Source organism: Astatotilapia calliptera, chromosome 15 (genome assembly GCF_964374335.1).
Source record: "Astatotilapia calliptera chromosome 15, fAstCal68.1, whole genome shotgun sequence".
Classification (NCBI taxonomy): Eukaryota; Metazoa; Chordata; class Actinopteri; order Cichliformes; family Cichlidae; genus Astatotilapia; species Astatotilapia calliptera.
In genome coordinates this window covers 37715290-37738580 of record NC_137436.1, presented here as the reverse complement: position 1 = coordinate 37738580, position 23291 = coordinate 37715290, and the positions used below count along the sequence as shown (strand labels likewise).

Below are 23291 nucleotides of genomic sequence, written 5' to 3'. Positions count from 1 at the left end.
CAGTGCAGTGAGAGATAAGGCTCCGGTAATTGGATAAGAATTGCCAAGACTCTGCCAATAGTTTGTCTTGCTCGTTGCCCCCAAGCACTCTGTACACACAGACACACAGTGGAAATAAGCATGCAATTCAAATTTGAACTCCTGTCCTCTTTTTTTCTTTTTTTTAATGAAGAACTGCTGGAACAGTCTCTTGTTACAGTGAAAGAAAAGAAAATGGTCTAGTTAATGCATAAGAAATGTACTAATACCGCAGCGCAGTTATGGAATAATGAATGCATGTGTGTGTAATGATATATAAACTGTGCTTTCCAGTATGAATCTTTTGTCTATTGTCCTGATGTCTCTGTGCTGTCACCAGGACAAATTTCTTTACACCCATTGTGCACGGAGATTGAATGCATTCTCATTGCGACCTATTTTCTTCATCCCATCCTTCCTTTTGCAGCCGTTCCGTCTGCCCCACGCAGCGTCATCTCCAGCGTCAACGAAACCTCGCTCGTGCTGGAGTGGAGCGAGCCTCGTGACCTGGGCGGCCGCGATGATGTCCTCTACAACGTCATCTGTAAGAAGTGCCTCCCCGACCGGGGAATGTGTTCGCGCTGCGACGACAACGTGGACATCTCACCGCGCCACCTGGGATTGACCCAGCGGCGTGTGGCGGTCCGGAACCTGCAAGCCCACACACAGTACAGCTTCGAGATCCAGGCGGTCAACGGCGTTTCCAACAAGAGCCCCTATACGCCCCAGTTCTCCGCCGTGAACATCACCACAAATCAGGCCGGTAGGTGCAGCTTCAGCACTGTGGCTACCTGGCAAAGATCAGCATTGATGTTTCGGGCGATGCCAACTTTCAAAGGCTGGGAAAAGACACAAAAGGATGTCAGAGAATACGCTCTGCGCCTAAAAAGCAGAGATCAATTTCTTGTATGTATGTAGGAGTGTGCTACATATTTTTCCTTTGAACAGGGATTGAGAAGGAAGACATTCTTCTGAATGAGCTTAGAAAGCGACCTTTTTTTCACACGCCCACAGCATGCTCTGTGCTAACACCACTGCAAATAGCAATAGCGAGGCAGTGTATATTCAAAGTGTGGAACCTTTAGTATTCTGGCTGCCCACTGGTTCCAACCCACCGATCCTTCAGCTCTCAGCAAAAACAGTAACTAGGCCAATGTAGCAATCAGAGCTGAGATGATTTTTTTTAAACCCATCTGGTATATATAGATATACAGAGTAATAGAACCCGCTATTGATAAGACAAGTGATGAAAATAAATCAATAAATGGAGGGAGACTGTAGACCAGGGACGTCAGAATAATTGTATATCGTGCATTGGACCAGTAACACTCCACCTGTCAGTGAAAAAGGATAAGTATCCTAAGATACCTTAATATAAGAAAAAGAAGTGCAGTTTCAACAGTATGTCTCAGTTTTTCCACATGATAAAGAAAAGCTGCTGTAGTAAATGAAAGAAAGCTTTCAGCATTATTCTTTGGGCTAAAATTATAAGGAATAAATGTTTTAAATCACAGAAAAAAATCCGAAAGGTTTAGAAAGTTTCCATTAATTCACATTTTTTGTGGACATACTGTAAAAAACAAGAACTCTTCTTTTTTTAAATGGTTTGTTTATTACTTAACTACTTTGGTGCAATATGAACGGTCTTTATCAGAAGGAAAAACTCCAAATACATTTAAAGTCCAGAATGTACGCCCTCCTTGGATTGGAGTCTTTGGCCACTGAGCCTTATGTTTGACACTATAGCTGGGGGACTATTATGATCATTTTTTCAGTTACCTAGGAAATCTCACTATTCTCAGTGATGTACTTTTACTCACTCCAGTTTTTCTTTTTACTTGTAAATTGAACTCTTTGCTGCTGTGTTAAGTTTGCTCTTTCGGCTAGCCTAGTAAACACCAAGGATTATTCCTTGGCTCCTCCTCCCCCACCCTTTTTCCTTCTCTCCATGGCCTTGTCCTCCTCACCTTTGACCTTGTGTGCCTACTCCTAAAAGATTCTTTAGGAATGCCTTCTTTTTGTGAGTCTGGAACCCAAAGGCCCCACCAGCCCCACATGAGGGCCTCATTGTTTCATGGGGAGGTTTGGCGCTGGGCTGACAGGGACAAGTGTCCACCCTTGGGTGCTTGGGGTCAGGTGGGTGCGGAGGGAGCAGTGAAGAGAAAGAACAGGGCAAGAGTGCATCATCTGTGATCAGATTATCCATTTGTGTAGTCCCAAGACCATCCCTGCATGTGCAGTCACCTTTTAAGAATCAAAATAAATACTGGGTTGGTGATAAGCCCCTGGGGCCACCTCCATGGTTACTCCCAACGTCTCCTCCTGGAGGAGGGCCCCTAATCCCTTGGCTAGAGTAACCAGGGGATCTGCCTAGGAAGCATTGTCTTCTGGGGGAATAAGAGAGACAAGGAGAAATGGAATAGATGGGACTTACAAGGAAGGGGAAAACTCAGGAAAGGGGAGGTGCAGACACCAGAAAGAAAGACAGAGCAACAGAAGGTTGTCTGGTCTCCAAGACAAGCAGCGAGGTTAGAAAGGAAATGGAATGGGGACGATGAAAGAATGTAAAAATGGGATGTAAAAGTTTTTAACAAAGCCAGCGAAAACTGGTGTGTGGTATGGGGGAATGAGAAACACTGATCCAGGGATTTTCCTAAAATGAGTGCGGTACAGTATCGAATAATATTATTGTGCAACACTTGACTTCCTTCACTTCACTTTCCTTATTGACCAGAAGTGATTATCAGCACATCTGTCTTGGTTAGACAGGACATCTTGTGAAGAAGTCATAAAACTCTGGAGGAAGGGGGGGTGGATGGAGGGCCGTAGCAGTGAAAGATAAGCAAAAGAGTTGAAAAGTCCACTGAAAAAGCAGGAAGTGTATTATTTATATTCAAGTAAAGGTAATAGTGGAGATAGACAGTGGAAGGTGTGAAGTAAAGTTAAAAGGGTAGACCGAGTGGAGGAGGGAGTAAAGGAAAGAGCGGCATGGGTTTACTGTTAATGCGGCACGTGTAAACTAAGTATGGGAAACTCCAGTGATTACATGTTTCATAAAATAATTAGATTGTATGGTGTGTGCACATTTTTGTATTTGTATATTATATTCATGCGCAGCACTTAAAGAACAAGATCTTTTTCTACAGCCGAGAAAAAAAAGGAAAGCACAGCTCCTCTCAAACATTTCAACGAGATTGTGGAGTAACAGCTCAGCAGCAGTGAAGCAAGTGCACAGACACATACGTGCAAAACTCTGTATGTGCGGCTGTTCCTTAGCTCGCTCGCCGTTAATATATGACAGAGGGAACTGCATGGACCTTATCCATCAGTTTCTAAAGTTTGATTCTCTTGCTACAGGAGAATTAGACATAACCTCTCGTTCCCCTAGGACTCTGGGAGGGAGAATTTGAGCATTAGTCGGGAATGGCTCTGCATACTAACTAGTGGCCAAAGCTTTTCACAAAGCTCACAGCTAAGACTTTGTATTTGGGCTTCTGTGGACAGACAAAGGGCACAGAACTTCAAAAGACATAACACGAAAAACAATAAATAAAGCGGATTTCCCTTTATTTATTTTCCCCCTGTGAAGCTCCCTCTGCAGTGCCCACAGTTCACCTGATGGCGGCCACAGCGAGCACCATGAGCCTGTCCTGGCTGCCTCCAGAGAAGCCCAACGGAATCATTCTGGATTATGAGATTAAGTACCATGAGAAGGTAAGCGCCGATGTTAGAGAACGCCTGTAATTCAATCCAATTTCAGTGACTCGCATGGTTTCTGTATCATCTGTGTTTCTGTAAATGTGGAAAACAATGGCTCTGCTGATAAACACATGTTGGCCGTGAGGCTTCCTTTTCTTCTTATTCCACTCTTTCCATCTCTTTCTATCCTTCCAATCCCTTCCCTGTTGTACTCTTCCCTTTTCTTCTTTTCCCTCCCATCCTCTGTCAATCCATGCCTTAAAAAGTTTCTAAAACCCCAGAAAGTTTAGAGTTTTCCTTGGGGAAAGAGCACAGTCCTCACTATATGCTGTCTTCTGCTGTCAGATTAACATACCAGCTATGATATGGCACTCCTTTTCTCTCTCTCTCTCTCTTGGTCTTGTCTTTTTTATATATTTTTTGTCAACCTACATCAAAACTTTTAGAGAAGGAACAATGAGGAGCAGGGGTGCGTTGTTTAATCCCTGTATTTGTATGTGCAGGATCAGGGTGAGGCCATTGCCCATACCATGACTGCCCAACGGAGCAACGCCCGCATTGAAGGTCTTAAGGCTGGTACGCCTTACGTGGTGCAGGTCCGCGCTCGAACAGTCGCTGGTTACGGTCGCTACAGCAGCCCAGCCGACTTCAGCACCAACCTCCAAAGTACGTTACACCCCGCCTGCGTTACTACCCGGGGATATACTGGGATATGTCTGTACAAATAGTGCAATGCAAAGCTTATAGATGTGTTGGATTTTTTCAAGCGTTTATAGTGTAAGAAGCCAATATGCGAGAAACGAAAAAAACTGAAATTCTTGTAACGGACTTATGATTTGATGAAAATGTACCTATGGTCAGCCAGTCTGTGTATCAGCCATACCCTTCCTCTACTTTATAAAGGATGTGCAGATTCTTCTGTATACAGATTAATAAACCTCGTACTTTTGTACTGAGCTGGATTGCAGCTAGTTTGGTCGATGCTTGCGGCAACTGACTAACTAACTGATCACCTTCTCTCTTTAATCTTGTAAAGCTGACCCCCCAAAGTCGCTGCAGGAACAGCTGCCGCTCATCGTTGGATCAGCCACCGCCACCTTAGTCTTCATCATTGCAGTTGTGGTCATCGCTATTGTCTGCCTGAGGTGAGAATCCTGCTACTAAAACAGCAAGGCTTACAGAAGCATTGGTGCCAAACTGTTGTTTTTCCCGTCAATTTGAAAAAAACAAAACAAAACACCGAGATAGCTTCAAATGTCAGCTTTGTTTGCTTGTCCTCCAAACTGCCCCGGAACAGTCTCAGCGGATTGCTTTGCCACCTGTGAGCCCACTGAATGCCAGATTAGCCTTCTGAATCTGTGAATAGTAAACAGCTTTGGCCAAAATGCTACTTTGCTCAGTGGAAACAGCATGGTGGAGCAGCTGTTGGGCCTGATAGGCCTGCCCTCACGGCCCAGCACTCAGAATCAACTGTGCGTTTGCCCGACCACAAAGAACCCAGATGCGCCCCTGTCTGCTGAGCCCAATTGACTGGGAAGCTGCAAGTGGCTGCTCTTACCTTTCAGAAAGTCTGACACTACATCAGCTGGGTCTAACCGCACTCGTTTATCCTTTATACCATTCATTTGTCAAGCAGAAAATGCCGTGCGAGGGTGTCTATATGTGCGAGAGGCTGGCACCCACTGCTGACTGGTGCCCACTTGGGTTCTCTCTGCAAGCCAGTTCAGGCAGCTGCTGACAAGCGTGGGCATCGGTCATGCTAGACTGAATAATAATCTCCCTGGATCCCCCTCCTTTTCTTTCTCCCTCCTGCCTCTTCGCTCTCCCTAATTTTCACACCGCTACATTGTGTCTCTCTCTCTCTCAGGGTCTTGGCTTAGCCACTGCTCTGACTGCTACAGAAGAAGGGAGAAAAATAGAAATGATACAAAATACACAGCTTCGGCATATACCAGAAGAAAATTAGAATTTAAAATAAAATGCAAATTACCATCGGGTATTTTTTGCCCCGGTTACTGGTTAGACAACAAAGGAAGCACATTAACATGTGATTTCAACAACCCAGCTCCGTATCCGAGCCTACACCCCATCCCCGCTGGGTGCGAAAGGGACAGATGCATGGAGGTGAAGCTGGAGGAACTGAGTGGCTATAAGAGGACAAGAGTAAATAAGTTCATAAAAACAGAAAAGGGAGACTGACAACCAGAGAGCAAGATTGAATTGAAATGTGCAGTGTGATGTCTGCGGGGCGAGGAAAGCGAGACAGCTGAGCTTGCTGTTTGAGTCCGCTTTTGTCACGGCTGCTCATTTTTTTTTTTTTTTTGGGGGGGGGGGGGGGGGGGGTACTGAGAGTGAATGGCTTTCACTTGCCGCTTCAGACAATAGTATGATATCCTTTTGTTTACACTTGCGCTACAGTCCCCGAGTATGAATCATTTTTACCACTAGGCATTGATACAATCTTTATCAGTGTATCCCTTGCTTCCAGCGCACAAAAAGACTACACATATTTACCATGCCACATCACAGTGCGACTGCATCTCACGCTACAACTAGGCGTTATTAGGGATCTGTTTTCTCCCCGTGCCTTTGTTCCTCAGCAGTGTTTGTGTCCCACTGTGCAGGGACCACGTGACTCAGTTTGTGTTTTCATCTTTCTCAACAGAAAGCAGAGAAACGGTTCAGAGTCAGAGTACACAGAGAAACTGCAGCAGTACAGTAAGTCTCTCCGCTAAGCTCGCTTGCCTGTTCCAACGGCAGCATGTCTGTGCTTCTCGCTGTCGTCAGAAGTGATCAGACAGATATCACATTGAATATTTATTGCTTGGCAACGGAGATTCACTTTCCTGTTCTTGCCACTGAATCCCCAATAGTAACGCCGGGAATGAAGGTCTACATTGACCCCTTCACCTACGAGGACCCCAATGAGGCAGTGCGCGAGTTTGCCAAGGAGATCGATGTGTCCTGCGTGAAGATCGAGGAGGTCATTGGCGCAGGTAACCCACCAAAGCTCCTGAGCTACAGGGGGAAGACTGCTAGTCACCTCCAGGCCATACCATTAGAGGACTTCACACCAAGCGGTACTTTCACTCAATTCATCGCTAGCCCTCTTCTTGCTCGCCTCCCTACCGCATACCGTCACCTCTTAGGAACGTTTTTGTGTTTTTTGTTTTTTTAGCCTTCCAGATGTCCAGCACTGTGTTAGTGTGACTCACAGTTCTAGCACCCCCCACGTTTACCACGCCGTGTGCGTTTAAACTAGTTTTAATACCCATTGTATGGTAGATTATTTTTTCACCCATGTCCTAAAAGGCAAAAATTACCCCAATCCTGCAATGGGAGCAATGCAATAAATATGGCACAAGAGTTATTGATAACTGATTAAATTTTTGTAAAAGCACAGCCCCATACAGACAGGATTGATTTCTCTAGGGGAGAGTTTAATCCCATCTGATTGCATGTATTTTCCAGTATAAGCTACAAACCTGTTTTTTTGCACACTTATTGAACTTTCGTGTGCACAGATAAACACTGAGCGTTAAGGTTTTGAGTTTCAGCAGCTGCCATCATTGAAATAATGCAGGATGTTGTAATTCTAGTGGTAATTATATCTGGCTACTGGCAGGAATGCTGTAGGATACCTTATCTACCTCTTAAAGTGGGCTTGTTTTCTACTTCTTTCATACCTCATTGCACTACTCTGCACTTCAAAACTGATGCAAAGGAAATTGAAATTTTAAAAGAAGGAAGACTGAAGGTAATGTGAAAATGTACTGTAGTTGCTGTAGCTCACAAACTTGTGTATGTTGTGAAATATCGAGAGATTTACTGGCCAGCGATTGCCTTAATGAGCACTGTGTGAACCTGCGAGGGCGTGATTGTAATGGATATGTACTTTAGAGGACTTAAAGTCCAGCTCTTTGGCTCTGTGTCTGGTTTTGTGTGTGTAAGCTTGGGGAATTCCTGTCTCTAAGAGCCATGGCTAATATTTATCTGTTGTACTCTTCTAGAGGTTTAAATCTGTCTGGTTGGGGTGTAAAATATATTAAATTGCTCCAAGTCCAGGATTGGCTGCCTGTAACCCTGCCCACTTTTTTATATCCGGAGAACCTCTTAATTAAAAAGAGGATTTTTACTGGATCGTTATGTTTGACCTTTTTTTCCCTGGTACTCACACCCTATCCACTATGTGGTTGTAACCCCCTTGTTTTAGAAACCCTCCCTCACATGATGTTGTAGACAGTGAAATATTTTATGTCTTTGATATATTTGACAGTTATATCTCTGCCTAAAAGCTACAGGACTGTGCCATGTGAGGTTCAGATATTTTAGCATATGTTTCTGAGCCAAAAAAGGAAGACGTTGTGATGGCAGAGATGGGAATCGCTTGCTTCTGCTACTACCATTACTACTACTACTACTACTACTACTACTACTACGACAGCTCTTCTACTGCTGAGGCAACTTCTTGAAACCCTCGCTCCCCAGCATTCGCCTTTAAAGTGACAAACCCTCAACCCCTGTCTTCCCTGTCCCCTTCCTCTCCTCTCCCCCTTCCTCAATCCATCCCTCCATGCCCCTCAACCCTTTGCCCCCGCCTTCCCTGACCTCCCCCTCTTTGTTACCTTTGCACCTGTGTTGACACGCATCACTTTCATCACCTGATTTTTCTTGGCTTCTTGCACACGCTTGGTGTAGAGTGTAAACATAAAGCGTCCACAACCCCCAAGCTTCTGTCTCCACCCATCTCTTCCTCCTGTGCTCACTTCTCCGGCCCCTCTGAAGCTTAGCACCCCCCCCCCCCCCCCAAACCCTTGACCCCCCTTTCCCCGTAATCACCCTAAGTCTGGCCTATAATGTCACCCAACTTTACCCTAAAAATGTTATGCTTTTTTTTCCCAGTCCTGTGTCATTTCACATTGTGCCATTATGCCTTTCACTCACCATTTGTTTTTCTTTTAGTATGTAAGTTAACAGTATAAAGTCACTGTATGCCTCCCCTTATATCACAATCCCTTAAGACTGGCCTAGAGTCTTGGCTTCTCTTGCAGTCCCACACCCCCTTGTCCCACTCTGCCCCCAGCTACCCTTCCCTGGCTCCTTGGTTCTAACCAGTTAACTGTCCCCTCTTCCCTCTTTCCCCCCACTCTCCTCCACTCTTCCGTCATGCCTCTCTTCCCTCCCTCTCTCTCTCTCTGTCTGTCTTTCCATCTCTCCTCTTTTGCTGTTTTTCTGGCTGTCTCACCTGGGCTCTCGCAGGAGAGTTTGGGGAGGTGTGTCGCGGTCGCCTAAAGCTGCCCGGGCGCCGGGAGATCATCGTAGCCATCAAGACTCTCAAGGTGGGCTACACCGACAGGCAGAGGCGAGACTTCCTATCTGAAGCTTCCATCATGGGCCAGTTCGACCACCCCAACATTATCCGCCTGGAAGGTGTGGTCACCAAAAGTCGTCCGGTGATGATTGTGACCGAGTTTATGGAGAATGGAGCACTGGACTCTTTTCTGAGGGTGAGAAAAAACTAATTAAAAAAACAAGCACACACCAGAATAGCCTTAAAATTAGTTACTCTGTATAAAATGTGATTTTATGAGTGATGCAACACTACTGGGTAAATAAGCCCATCCAAAGCCGCTGGATTTTTGTTTGCAGTTATCTCACTGTCTTTGCAACCTTAAAAGGTCTTCTTAAGTGCAGCTGCAGAGCTCACTATGGATATCTTACAAATCCTGTATTCTGGCAGTTGGTGACATTTACAGAGCTCAGTCTCCAATGAATCTCTGCCTCAAAGTCACATCATACACTGTCTGCCAGAGAAAAGAGGGGGGGCTGATACAGAGATAATGGAGAATGGAAGAATATAGAATGGGCATGTAGAAAAGAGAAGGAGATTACGGCGTGAGATGATGAGAGATTAAAGATATAGGTAAGAGGACATAAAAAAGTGTAGAAGACACTGAATATAGAGAGCTAAACCATGAAATAACCATGAGCTAAACCATGAAAGAAGAGGCACACAGGCTGTTTTCTCCTTTGAAAATGGATCCTTGATCTGCAATGCAGTTCATACGTGTCACTCTCTCCTCCTTTGCTAGCTCAATGATGGGCAGTTCACAGTGATCCAGCTGGTAGGCATGCTCCGTGGGATCGCAGCAGGCATGAAGTACCTGTCAGACATGAACTACGTGCACAGAGACTTGGCTGCCCGTAACATCTTGGTTAACAGTAATCTGGTGTGTAAGGTATCTGACTTCGGCCTGTCTCGTTTCCTTGAGGATGACCCCACAGATCCAACCTACACCAGCTCACTGGTGAGTTAGTGGATATATTACATTTGACTGCTTTGTCTGTATTCCTGTGTTTAAAAAGGCTACATATGTTGTTCCAACATCAACCCATTATTGTTGTTTTCTTTTAATCATCGTGTCCAATAAATGCCCGGTCTGTTCCCACAAGATCAGAGGTTTTTCTTGTCACTGTGGCACAGACACGTGGACAAATTAAGAACAGTTAAGGGTATAGAAGTCTATATTAAAGGGTGTGGAATGATCCAGTTAATGACATTAATGAATACGTGAAATTTAAAGATCACAAGAGTACCTCCAATCGCACGCAGGTGTTACACATGATTTGTTTTAGAGTCCCAGAAACGTTACAAAATCGGTTGTTGACAAATTGCTGGAGTCTCTAATATTCTTCAACTGGCAAAGCAGTTTGGGATTTATGTCTGAAAGGGTATACTGAGGATAATAGACTTATGAATATGAACGATGGTATAAAGACAGCTTTGTTTTTTTCTTCTCAGCTCTGATTCGGCCCGATATGAAAGACGCTGACCATTTTTTACATCCATGTATAGTAAAGCAAAGAAGGAGATAAAGCACAGAACAATGTCAGGAGGCGTGCAGAAGGTCAATTCTCCTTATGGCAGGAAGCAGTTGTGTTCATTTTTGTGCTCTTTACTCCAAGAGACACTCCTAGTATGAGTCAGCAACTGTCTATCGGGTACATAGTTGAATGAAAAGGATTAACAATGACACTGAAAAATGCACTGTGCTGCACATTTCATATCCTTAAAGTTTCACCTCTCTGCACGTGTCATTTGTCTGTAAACGTCTGACTAACCCTGTGTGAATGCGGTGTTTGGGTTCTATGGCATGCACCCATCTGTTGTGCATCAACGTTTCCCTTGGATAGTTTTTTTCTCACCCTCTCTTTCCCTCTTGTATGTGTGTGACTCTGTGTTTGCGCTCCATCTCTCCAGTATTTCATGCTCACCTACTCATTCGCATATCCACAGGGAGGGAAGATCCCCATTCGCTGGACCGCTCCAGAGGCAATCGCCTACAGGAAGTTCACCTCTGCCAGCGACGTCTGGAGCTACGGCATCGTCATGTGGGAAGTTATGTCGTATGGCGAGCGGCCGTACTGGGACATGAGCAATCAAGATGTAAGATCACAAGAGAATTTATGCTTATATATAAGAAACCACCTTCTTCTTCCATTTATGTGGAAGAGCCATTCTTTTTCTCACCACACATCCACCCACAGCTCCAACTTTTGCTTGCCCTTGTTTCTGTGAATAACCAAAGCCATTTTTTCCTTCTTTATCCCCGGTTTTTATAATTCCCACCATTTACTCTCTTCTGCCGTGCTGTTTTCCATCGACCGCCTCTCTCGCATTGTCCGCCCTCCCTCTGCGCTACACTCTGTGATTAGAAGTGATTGGGATTTCTCTGTTGTCCTTCCCCAGGTGATAAATGCCGTGGAGCAGGACTATCGACTGCCCCCACCCATGGACTGCCCGACGGCTCTGCACCAGCTCATGTTGGACTGCTGGGTGAAAGAAAGGAACCTACGACCTAAATTCACCCAGATCGTGGCCACGTTGGATAAGCTTATTCGCAATGCTGCCAGTCTCAAAGTAGTCACCAACAGCACACAGTCCTCGGGGTAAGCCTTAATATAAAAAGCACATTGGTCACGTTAAAGTCAAAATTAGTATGAAGGCCATGTCAAGTGGAGATTTGCAGTAAATGCTTGTTTATGCTGAGGAACGTGTTATCATAGAAGGGGACTTTAAATGTGAGGGTGTTTTTCTAAATGCCCCTGAGGGCTCTTGTTAAGTGTAATGCTCTGTGTATTAATAATGCATAATTATGGTCATAGCATAAATGGATATTAGTAATGACTACCTTTCCTGAGTCATATGGCGGATTAGGCTTGCTTGGCTTTTGCGGTGTAATATAATAACAAGAACCTTCAGTCAGTTAAGTTTATTGATTTAAGAAACTCAGTCAGTAAAGAGAGTGCTGGTCAGGCAATTTCATTAGCACCAAGGGAAGAGAACTCTGCAAGTATTGCTAAGTTTAAATAGTGGATATGAATGTTCCTGAATAATCTGCAACAGGCTTCTTTTTTATTGTTCCGATATCATCTCATTCAACTCTTTAGTTTGCACAAGCTCAGGGTAAGCTGTTATACAAATCCAAATTACCATTGCTCAATTCGAGCCTTAAAGCAGCTTTATCGCCAGCTGGGAGCACGACGTGTCACATCTACATTTAGCTGAACTATCTTTCCGTCCAATTGGTTTCTTGGAAAGAATTTGGAGGAACGAGTTGGCACAAAGCTGATGGGGCTGACCTACCTATCTGTCTCTGCATCGGGGTCTTTCTGTCTTGAGGGAGGGACAGAGACAATCCTGGGTTGTGCTCAAGGGGGAAACCAGGGTCTCGGTTGGCCACAGGAGCGACGCTCTTAGAAGATTAAGCTTGCGGTTAATTAGCCCGATTAAGGCGATGCAAAAAAGAGATGAGAGTGCCTTTTAATTAGCCACTAACGAGATTTTAAATGGGCCAGCAGAGAGGTGGCCTCCTGCCGATAGACCTAACAAGGGAGGAGTAAAAGATGTTACAGTCGTCCTGGTCGGCACTGAAGGGTGGCTGGAGGTTAGCTAACGCTGTCTGACATTAAAGACTTTGACTGCGGGAGTTGCACATGCCTGACCTGACTGAATATTTGCCCGCGTGAGCTTCTGTGATTTCTATCCTTTGCTGCAGCTCAATCGGTCAGAACAAGCAAAGAAAGAAACATCAAACTTTTTAAAACAATGACTGCATAAAAGGCCAAACCACTGACTAATGCAGCAGCCATTTTTTTATGACATCAAGTTCGGCTCGTAGTGGACTCACTAGCTAGCTCACAGCACTATCCAGCCTTCCTGCTGCATTGTGCTTGTGGCTAACATGTGGCCAGCATAAGTCTGGACCCCTTTTGAAGCCAATTTTATGGGAGGACCAACAATACTCCATTAAGAGAAGCCAGAGTCGTGCGTTAACGACAGCCCGAGGGCTTGGATGCCCAAGCACAGGCCTTATTAAAAATCACTCCATCTACACCACTCAATGGAGCCTCTGTATCACTGTTATTAACTCCCCTCCTCCTCCTCCGTGTGCTTTCTCCTTCCCCTCTCGTTCTCTCTCCATTCCTTTTAATTGTTAATGAATCTAATGCCATCAAAAAGGATGACAGGGATCAACGGAGCAGAAAGGAGTGGAGACAGTGGTGCTCTTTCTTGTTTTTTCCCTTCACATCCCAGGACATTCTCTCCACCTCCACCTCCTCTGTCGTTCATCTGCTGCGCTTCGCTCTGAGTTGTTGCGCCGTTTTATTAAAACTCCCAAGGTGGCCTCTCTATCTGCAGCGTTGATCAGCGCAGGAGGTTAGGTTCTTTTTTTCCCCTAAAGAAGCCCTTTTGGGGCTGTCAACAGGTGCGCAGCAACACGCAGAGCGCCCTCCGACACGTTTTCAAGACGTTTGAGGGAAGCGTTGCGCAACTAATCACATTCATGCGCTGTCAAACACACATGAACTATGAGTTTGTGAGTCATTTCTTCCAGAGTCCCCAACATTGCAAGTCGGCGCTAATGCGAAACCGCGCACACATGTGAGTGACATCTGTGTTTACATTTCAGTGTTTTTCCCTCTTTTCCTGAAAGCAATTTTTAAAAAATATTTCCACCTTTGCGGACTCGTGTTGCACACAGTGTATCATTTTATGCATTGGTAATTATGCACTGAAAGGCATATGGCTCCCAGCCCGTCGTTTAAGCTCGTGTTCTCACAGCCGGACGAAATTTGATTTGAACTGACCTGCAAAACCGCAAAGAGTCCAATCTTTCCAGATCAGATTTAAAGCACGTTTGTAGATGGTTTAATAGTGCAATCAGTACAACCACACAGATTGAATTTCAAGTTGTTGTTGATCTTTTGTTTTTTTCCTCCTTTCATCAGTCCCCAAACAATACACCGACATCTCTTTGCAACAAAAAGAACGAGACGCAAAACACAAAGACAGAGCTTTTCAGATATTTCCAGGTTTTCATTTCTTGAGGTTTTCATAAAGAAGGCACTTTTCTGCATTGTTATTAACATTATCACCATCACCGATGCTGCCAGGCAGATGCATTCCTGACTAAAACGATCTCCACTTGGTTTCTTTAACACTTGTTGCTGGTTTAAGCTAGATTTGAAGCTCTGTGTGTGAATACACGTGACCTCCCCTCACCAGCTGTTGCGCCAACATCCACCACCCAAGCCTCCAGCCAGTCTCTCCACAGTCACAACTTGCTCCTCACCCACCCTGTACATTCCCTGGGTCCTCGCCCCGCCCCTCCACTCGCCCCTGCACACAACTCAGTACAGAGGAGAGGAGAGGAGGAGGGGGGGGAGAACAGAGGAGGAGAGAAATGGAGAGGTGGCGCTCAGCGGGGGGCGTTTGGGGGTGAGGTTGGCCGGTAGAGGCACACAGAGTGACGACCTTAACCCTCTCTCTCTCTCTGTTTCTCTTTCTCTCCTCCCTCCCTTCCCCCCTGTCCCCTAATGTAGGGTTTCTCAGCCCTTGCTTGACCGCTGTGTGCCAGACTATACCACTTTCACCACTGTGGGGGACTGGCTGGATGCCATCAAGATGAGCCGCTACCGTGACAACTTTGTCAACGCAGGATTTGCTTCCTTTGACCTGGTGGCCCAGATGACAGCAGAGTGAGTGGAGCTACTCAGGTCTACAACGCCTGAGCGGGACTGAGATTCAGAGTCAAATTAAAAACACTTAAATATGATGATGAGATGCGGAAAACAGGTCTCTGAACCAACTCAGATATCACAGAATAAGAAAAAGAATACATTTATATTTGTTTTCCAGTAGGTATGCTCACATACTTTGATATATGCTGAACACTAGTTTAATAATTGAAGATGTCAGAGATAACAAAGTGATTATATTTGGTTGATCAGAAGTTGCTTGCTCAGAAACTGATACTTTGTCGCCCGTTTTAGAAGCAAACAAATCACCGTTACACAATTGCACAGCACCGCAGCCTACAATTTTTAAGCTAACTCCTGCGGCTGTTTCCTTTACTGCAATTTGGTTCAGCTTTGATCATGTTTACAAACAGGAAATGATGCAATGGAAACCATGGAAATTGCAGGCCAGTGATGATTAAATAAATGAATTAGGATTATAATGATAAATAAATCATTCTCATTAGGTGCATAATAGACAGTGGAGGTGGGAGTAATTTGTTTCAATTTGGCTAGGCTGACAGGTGTGGTGTACTGTGGCTCTCTGTTGCCCTTAATGGCCAGTAATTCCTCTAATGGTGCCCATTTATTATCATTTCATCCTCCGTCACTGTGCTGATGGGGTTGGCAAAATATGGGGGGTGGGGGAGAATTTGTTTGTGTGAAGTTGTGGCGACTCGAATGTGACGAGAGGACAGATGTGCGCTGCGAAATTGTGTACCTGCGATTATGTACATATCTGGTTAAGTGATAGACTTCACTGTATACCTTTGTTTTTGAAGCAGAGAAACTCATAAAGTGAGAAAGCGTGTTGTCTGTAGGTTATATTAGATCAGAAGGGACAGGACGCGTACAGAGGCAGAGCACTCGTGGTCAGCTGGTCAGCTGATGGTCTGCTCTCTCCTCAGCTATTATCTGGAGAAGTCAACTAAGTGTATGTATAGACATATTTATACTAGTATGAAATTACTGACATTGAAAATATCCTTCACACCATTACACCACAACCAGTCTGAATCATCGACATAAGGCCGGATGGATCCATGTTTTCATGTTGTTTTAAGTTCTGACCCTTCGAAATGTCGCAGCAGAAACTGACACTCATTACCCAGGCACCTGCTATGGTCCAGTTTTACTTAACCTCTGCGTACTGTAGCCCCTGTTTCCTGTTCTTAGGGGTGACACCCAGTGTGGTCTTCTGTTTCAAGGTTCAACTTGTTGTGCATTTGGAGATGCTCTTCTGCATACTTTTGTTGTAACAAGTAGGTATTTGAGTAACTGATGCCTTCCCATCAGCTCAATGCACTCGCAGGAGGCATTTTTAACTCAGAGAACAGCCACTCGCTGGAAAAATTCTCTTTTTTAAACCATCCTCTGTAAACCCTAAAGATGGCTGTACGGGGAAAATCTCAGCAGATCAGCAGTTTCCAGCCCGTCTGACTTTGCCACGTTCAAAGTCACTTGACAACCGAGCTTTGCAATGGAGACGCTCTGTTTGAACTGCAGCAGGTTGACTCGACCATATGCACACGTCTAAATGCATTGAGTTGCTGCCACGTGATTGGGTGGTTGAAAGATGGACCTACCTGCTGAAAGTAGCATGTAGTTATACAGAGAAAGGCTGTTGTTGATGAAGAAAACCTTTTGCTTCCGTGTTCCCGTGTTTTTTTTCTCGCCAAGTGACAGACGGGTATAGACTCTGTGAAGTCTGCCACCTGCCAGACAGTAGCGAAGTTTGCACTTTAATCATTAACTGTCATTACTGCTGCTCGCCTCACATCCTCATGCCCACCTGCTGGGTAACAAAGGTATCATGCATTAAGACTAACACTCAGATGAGTGCTCCCATTTTGTTACCTCACTCTCAGAATCCATTTTATGGTCCATCGCCAAGGTGAGGCCTATGTTGCGTTCCCACCTGGTCGAGTATGTGTTCACTTGTGGTGAACAGTGAAATTTGCACTTCAGCTTCATGTGATGTTTTCCTTCTTTTATTTCTTTTCTTTTCTTTTCTTTTCTTTTCACGACTGAGCCACCTGTTCTCATTTTTCCTTTTTTTTTTTTTGTTTCCTTTTTGTTCTTCGCTCACAGGGACCTGCTGCGGATAGGGGTTACATTGGCTGGCCATCAGAAGAAAATTCTTGGTAGCATTCAGGACATGAGACTACAGATGAACCAAACACTTCCTGTCCAGGTGTGAGTGAGAAGACACGCAAACCGATGCAGTCGAAGGACAGCCAGACGGAAAAAGGGGGAGAAACTGTGCCAGAGATTGCCACTGGAAAACCCTAGCTGCCTGACCCATCTCTGCCAATTAGACACTACGAAACTGGCTTGCAGTGCCTCTGAATATTTTTTCTTTCTTTATTTCATTACCACTTACATTTCCTGTTTCTGCATTTTTTGTTAGTTTTCTGTTTTTTCTCCCCCCATCCAATCGGAGCTTGTGTGTTTTTGAAAGAGGAGAAATAGTAAACCCCCGTATATCCTTACGCGTGCCTCACCAGCTCTGGAGTGAGTTGATGTTTGCATGCATGTGCATTGTAGTGGAGTTGGCCTTAGTCCTGTCACTTAAATGTCACACTCTTATCCTCACACAAGAGCCCCTCCCCTTGATTCCTGTTCCCAGCTCTGCTGGATGATCTATGTAGGAAAGAAGGAAGACCCTTGTATAAAAAAAAGTGAAAACGTTTTTACATATAACGAAAATCAACGCAAAAAAAAAAAGTGTTTCAGACCACGAGAGAGCGAGAGGACAGTTTCCTTGTTTTGTTTTTTCCTTGCTAGAAGTTGTTTTATTGTGCATGTGTGTTGTTCTCCATCTTCATATTGAAGGTGTGTTATCTAAAAGGGCACTTGCTGGAAAAGGGTGGGGTGGTGGAGGAGGGCAATACGATGGGCTGCGGTCTAAAGGTCGAAGGAGTGACGGAGGTCAATAAAGGTCAAAGGGAGGCGGCCATATTTCTGGACACCTGTTTTGGTTGCTGGATCCTCGGTAGCTCAGAGACGACCTCTTCACTCTGACCTGAAGTGACTCAGGATAGTTTCCCAGTGTGGGAACACCTGCTCATCAACTGCATTTTACAACTGGTATTTTGCTTTTCTACTTTCCTTTGTCTGCACCATATTTTCTGTTTGTCAGATTTTTTTATTTTAATGTTTTTCTTTCTTGATCATATTTTGGGAGATTTGTGGTTTCAAAACGACTGGTCAGACTGAAGTACCCCCGCTGGATACGCGGTGACGACTGGGGGGGAGACGAGGACTGTGGCAACAAAATAGAAAGACCCTTTTGGCCTTTTGTGTGCATTTTTGTATGTGAGCGTGCGTGCATGTGGGTTTGTATGTGTGATCAAGTGCGACTGGATGTGCGGGTGTGGCGAGTTGCACACAAATATACTGTACAATACGGCTTCCGCTATTTGCCACCATGGAGAATTTACGCATGAACTGAACTGTGATAAGGAGCAAATATATCTGAAACACTTATGCTATATTCTGTGGACAACTGTTAAAAACATTCTTTTTTTTATTGAATCCAAAAAAATGGACTTTGGACGTAAACATATATATATATGAAATTATATATATATATATATATGCATCATGCAGAAACTGAAGACAAACCATGATGGACACTTTAATTTCTACTTTCTATTGTGTGGGTTTTAGAAATAATCAGAATCCTTGTTTTAATTTCTTGGCGTCCTGCCCTATGTATTTATTTGTACCTCACCCACCAACCCACACACCCCTCCCCAACACCCAGAAGGACTTTAGGCCGTTTGGGGACTTGGAACAATCAGAAGGAAGAGAAACTCCCAAGAGGATTCACCTATTGAATTGATGATTATTAAAACAAGAGAAATTGCATAATAATTGGATATTGTATTTTTGTTGTTGTTCTAAACAGCCTGTACATGTTTTGTAACAAAAAATAAGATAAATAACAAGAGAAAAAAATGGTGTTTTGACAAAACGGACGTGCTGTTGTGAAATGTTTGATTTTGAGCGAAGAAAAGGACAAAGGAAGAAGTGGGGAAAGTCAGGAAGTAGGGTAGAAGAGTTGAACACCATTTGTCTGGGTTTCCTCTGAATGGTCAACTCACTTCACTGTAGGTGTGTTAAAGTTTTTGTGTGCCATTTAAACTCGATATTAAGCTTCCCTGAATCCATTCTCATTCGCAACATGAAGAGCGTTTGTGAAGCTGTACTTAATCGTCTTCCAGGCACATTATTTTCACTCCTGAAAGTCACTTAAATGCAGACCAACACATCTTACCAAGGACTGTTATTATTAGGGAGCAGGTCCAGAGGCATTGTTGTGTCAGACTAGTCATTTCCACCCCAAGAGGTGGAACTCCATCATGTGACCTGCACTTTCCTACAAAACGATACTCACGTGAGAGACATCAGAGGAGAACCCTGCTGGTCACTGTTGGTTAAAATAATGCAGGTGGCCCATCGGGTCTCACAAGGATATAAGCATGCGGCTGACACAGACATCCAGGGCAAGATGACCCATCATTAGAGCTCTTCATTCCCTCTGTGGCCTGTAATCATCCTGTTTCAGCTCATGCCGCTAGTGCACGGTTAGTACAGTGCAGGATCAACAGCCCAGACACGCAGTCAAAATCTGCAGCTCCTTTCATCGTAGCTGAAAGCCACAATTCTGAGACTGCACCATCTGCACTCCTCACAGAGAGGTATTTCAAGTTAGCTGAATAGGGATCCGCAAGGTACATCACCGGTGTCACCTTCCAGAGGTGATCAGCACATTATGACAATATTATTCCGTAGATATGTAAGGACAGCATGATGTTAGTGACTGTGGAGCGTGCCAACCCCTCATAAGTTCTTTCAAATGAAGAGGACGTTATGCAAAGCACACAATGCGTTCCCACCTTTGCGTGTTCTCATTCCACATACATGTGTTGTCACTACTGCTAGTACACTCTATTAAGGGCTTACTAACATGTAACAGTTGTAGGAGAAACTCAAATAGGAATTCTGCAGTTAAGTCAGACTTCATTGAGGTCGCCAAGGCATATTTGACATGATGGCTCACAACCAGGCGTGTCAGTCCCGGCGACAACATTTGCTAACATGAGTAGAATCTGTTGGCAGGCTTTAATTTTTTTCCACAAGTATATTGTTTCCTCTTATGATGCAAAACACTGTTTTGTTGGAAAAGAGCGATAGACATTGAGATATGACAGAAGCAGAAATAACAGACTCGTAGTCTCACTTTTTTCATTTGTCAAAGTTTCTTACCATACACTTCCTTCACTGGGCTCAGTGACTCAGCTTAACCCCACTGTTGTCAACTTGGATGCGGTGCCAAACGAGACACAGCTGACGGGCAAAAAAAGCTGGAAAACAGGGAATAAAGGGGCTCAACGAAATCAGAAGGCAGACATGCCTAATCATGAAAAATGACAGTTTTGGAGCTCGCATGAACTCTTGATGAGGTGCACATGGTGTTCCGGACCCTGGAGCTGGGTTCACCAAAGTTAACCGGCCATGAGTGATGAGCTCAAATGGCAGCGTTGCACATTTTTAAAAGATTAAACCGTCACCACATCAACGCAAACAATTAATCTTTAAGTGTATTTTTCACACATTTGGGAGAGTGTTTCGTATTTAACATCGCTGAGAGGAAATAGCTTTCTCTCCTGTGTTCTTTGTTCATTTATCAGACTATATGATGCTGAAATTGAGATAAACTGGTACTTTTAGTCTGTGTGAGCATGTGTGTGTGTGTTTGTGTGTGAGACCATATGTTAGAAAAGTATTGCCGTTTTCATCATCAGAGATCGGGCTTTGTCCGCTATCTCCTTGTGTGCCACATGGATTTAAACTATCCAGACATTCCTGCCTTTCTTTACATTTTACATCATCCACCACAGCACATTCACCCGCCCTCTCCCAACCCCGCCCCTACCCCCGCCCCTCACTTATATATCTTTAGCTTTTTTTTCTTCAGTTGTGTTTTAAATAAATATTTACAGTACTGTCTTTTCTTCTGTCTTCTCTTCTCACTACGCATATGTCTTCTCGCCACTTTTAAACACCCTCGTAAAAGTAAGCGACATGTTTCAGAGAGTACTGTACATGTTTAGTGAAATGGGGGTAGGTGGGGGTGAATGAAGAACTGATAGACTCAATTGTTGATTCCTCTTTGAAAAGGATTGAGATGTATTTAATGATGCAGACATAAACAAGAAATTACTAAAAGGTGATGATGCATTCTTGTAGAAATATTTTTAAAAGACCCTTTTGCATTAAATTATTTAAGAAATGAAGCCTTTGTGTTGTGTTTTGAATTGATAATTTATGCCTGTGGACTTGGACGTGTATCATGTTCTTATTTTATGCCATGCCAGTTCGTAATCACTCACTTGTTTTGCAGTCAAATTATTGCCCGTTACAAACATTTAATGTTACTGTGACAAACCCAGGGCCTTAAAGTAATGACAATAGCATGTCTTCTTGGGTAAAGCAACATCAAAGCCTTCATCAGGACAGAAAGAAAAACATATTAATAACTAAAAATTACAAAAATAAAAGACAAATCAGGTTTAGCTTAACCAGGGGTAGGCAACTCCAGGCCTCGAGTTCTGGTGTCCTGCAGGTTTTAGATGTGCCCTTGATCCTTGCAGCTGATTCAGATGGCTAAATTCCCTCCTCAACATGTCATGAGGTTCTCCAGAGGCCTGGGAATGAACTAATCATTTGATTCAGGTGTGCTGACCCAGGGTGATATCTAAAACCTGCAGGACACTGGCACTCGAGGCCTGGAGCTGCCCCTGAGCTAAGATCCCACTCTGTGGGCAATTTAGAATAACCAGTTAACTTAACCCCACTAATTCCATGTCTTGGGACTGCGGGACAAGCCAGAGTGCTCAGAGAGAACCCATGCAAACATGAGGAGAGTATGCAAACCGTGCACAGAAAGTCCTTGGCCAAGTGGTGGAATTGAACTCCAGACCTTCACGCTGTGGGGCAACAAGGTAACTCATCATACCGCGTGCTGCCTTCTTAACTCCAACTGAAGCAATAAGGCTTAAGGATGTTTCAGACAGGCTTAAGCTGCATTACTGCTCTTCCCACAGAAAAAAAAAACAAACCAAACCTGAAGATAACAAAATCTTTAAGACACTAATAAATAGAAACTGATCTATGGAAGACGTTACCTGGAGTTCATCTGTTTCTGCTGCACCTGTAGTTCCATGATGGCATTTACAAAGCCAGTTGGTCCGTAATGTGCCTGAGTATAAAAAAGGAACATCTTAGAGAGGCAGAGATTCCAGAAATAAAGATGGGCAGAGGTTCACCAGTCTTGCAAAAAACTGCACCTACCCAATGAATAAAAGGAATATCTCCTCATCTACAGTTCATAATATTGTTTCTAAAAATACAGAATCTGGAGAAACCTCTGTGCACAGGAAATCAATACTGAATGCCCTTAATCTCGACTCCCTCAGACACAGCTGCATCAAAGTGAATCAAATGATTCTGTCATAGAAATCACTGTCTGGGAACACAGTTCACTGTGCTATCCACAACGCTTGCTGAAAGCTCAATCATGCAAAGCAGCCATATGTGAACATGATCGAGAAATGCTGCTGTCTTTTCAGGGCCAAAGCTCATTTAAAATGGACTGAGACAAATTGGAAAACTGTTCTGTGGTCAGCGGAGTTGAAATTTGAAATTCTTTGTCAAAAACATGGACGCCATTTCCACCAGATTAAAGAGAAGAGAGACCATCCGGCTTGTTATCAGCCCTCAGTTCAAAGTCTACGTTTCAGCTGAGGGCTGATGGTGTGAGAGTGCATCAGCACCTGTTGAACTGGCAGCTCGCACATCTGGAAAGACACTGAAAGGTAAACGCAGGTTTTGGAGCAACATATGCTCCCATCTAGACGGTGTTTCTTAGGGAGGGCCTTGCATATTTAAACAAGACAATGCTAAACCACATCCTGCATCTATTACAGTAGCATGGCTTCACAGTAGAAGGGCGGTTAAACTGGTCTGCCTGGAGTCCAGACCTTTCACCAGCTGAAAACATCTGACCGTGCACGAACAGAAAAATATAGCAGAGACCTGGGACTGTTGAGCAGCTAGAATCCTTATTAGATCAATTTTAAAATCCTTTCTATAAAACATGGGTGTACAGGATGTTATGTTTTTATCTAGATTTTATTTACCTAACATATAACTGGATGTAAGCCGTAAAATATCCTCTAAAGATATTTTTTCTTTTCTTTTAAAATTCTACAAATGCATAGATTATCGAAATATACAAAATAATGACATTAAACTATTTTGGTTATGTAAGTTTTCTTTTTAGAGGATGGGTTGGTATTTCTTTTTTTTCAGTTTCAGCTTTTAGATCGGTTGTAACGAACCATAATAAGCTTGGTCACAATCAAATCAAAAAGTTATGTCAATAACCGACAACTTTAAAGCTCCCCATATTTTCTTTCAAG

At 44.0% G+C, this 23291-nt stretch overlaps 1 protein-coding gene across 6 annotated transcripts in view; it reads left to right on the top strand.

Moving 5' to 3' along the window:
• Positions 1-21104, top strand: part of ephb3b (eph receptor B3b) — a 57403-nt gene extending 36299 nt beyond the window's left edge. The window contains exons 5-16 of one of the 6 annotated variants that reach the window (XM_080290266.1): positions 446-781; positions 3608-3732; positions 4221-4383; positions 4754-4862; positions 6383-6435; positions 6591-6797; positions 8977-9224; positions 9810-10025; positions 11015-11164; positions 11468-11667; positions 14605-14760; positions 16891-21104. In XM_080290266.1, the coding sequence (XP_080146392.1) occupies positions 446-781; positions 3608-3732; positions 4221-4383; positions 4754-4862; positions 6383-6435; positions 6591-6797; positions 8977-9224; positions 9810-10025; positions 11015-11164; positions 11468-11667; positions 14605-14760; positions 16891-16999 (2072 nt within the window). In that variant the 3' untranslated portion in view covers positions 17000-21104. Of the gene's footprint in view, positions 1-445; positions 782-3607; positions 3733-4220; positions 4384-4753; positions 4863-6382; positions 6436-6578; positions 6798-8976; positions 9225-9809; positions 10026-11014; positions 11165-11467; positions 11668-14604; positions 14761-16890 lie in introns of all 6 variants that reach the window. The other 5 variants (XM_026193982.2, XM_026193981.2, XM_026193977.2 and 2 more) reach the window with 5 other exon arrangements.
• The last annotated feature ends 2187 nt before the right edge of the window (positions 21105-23291 follow it).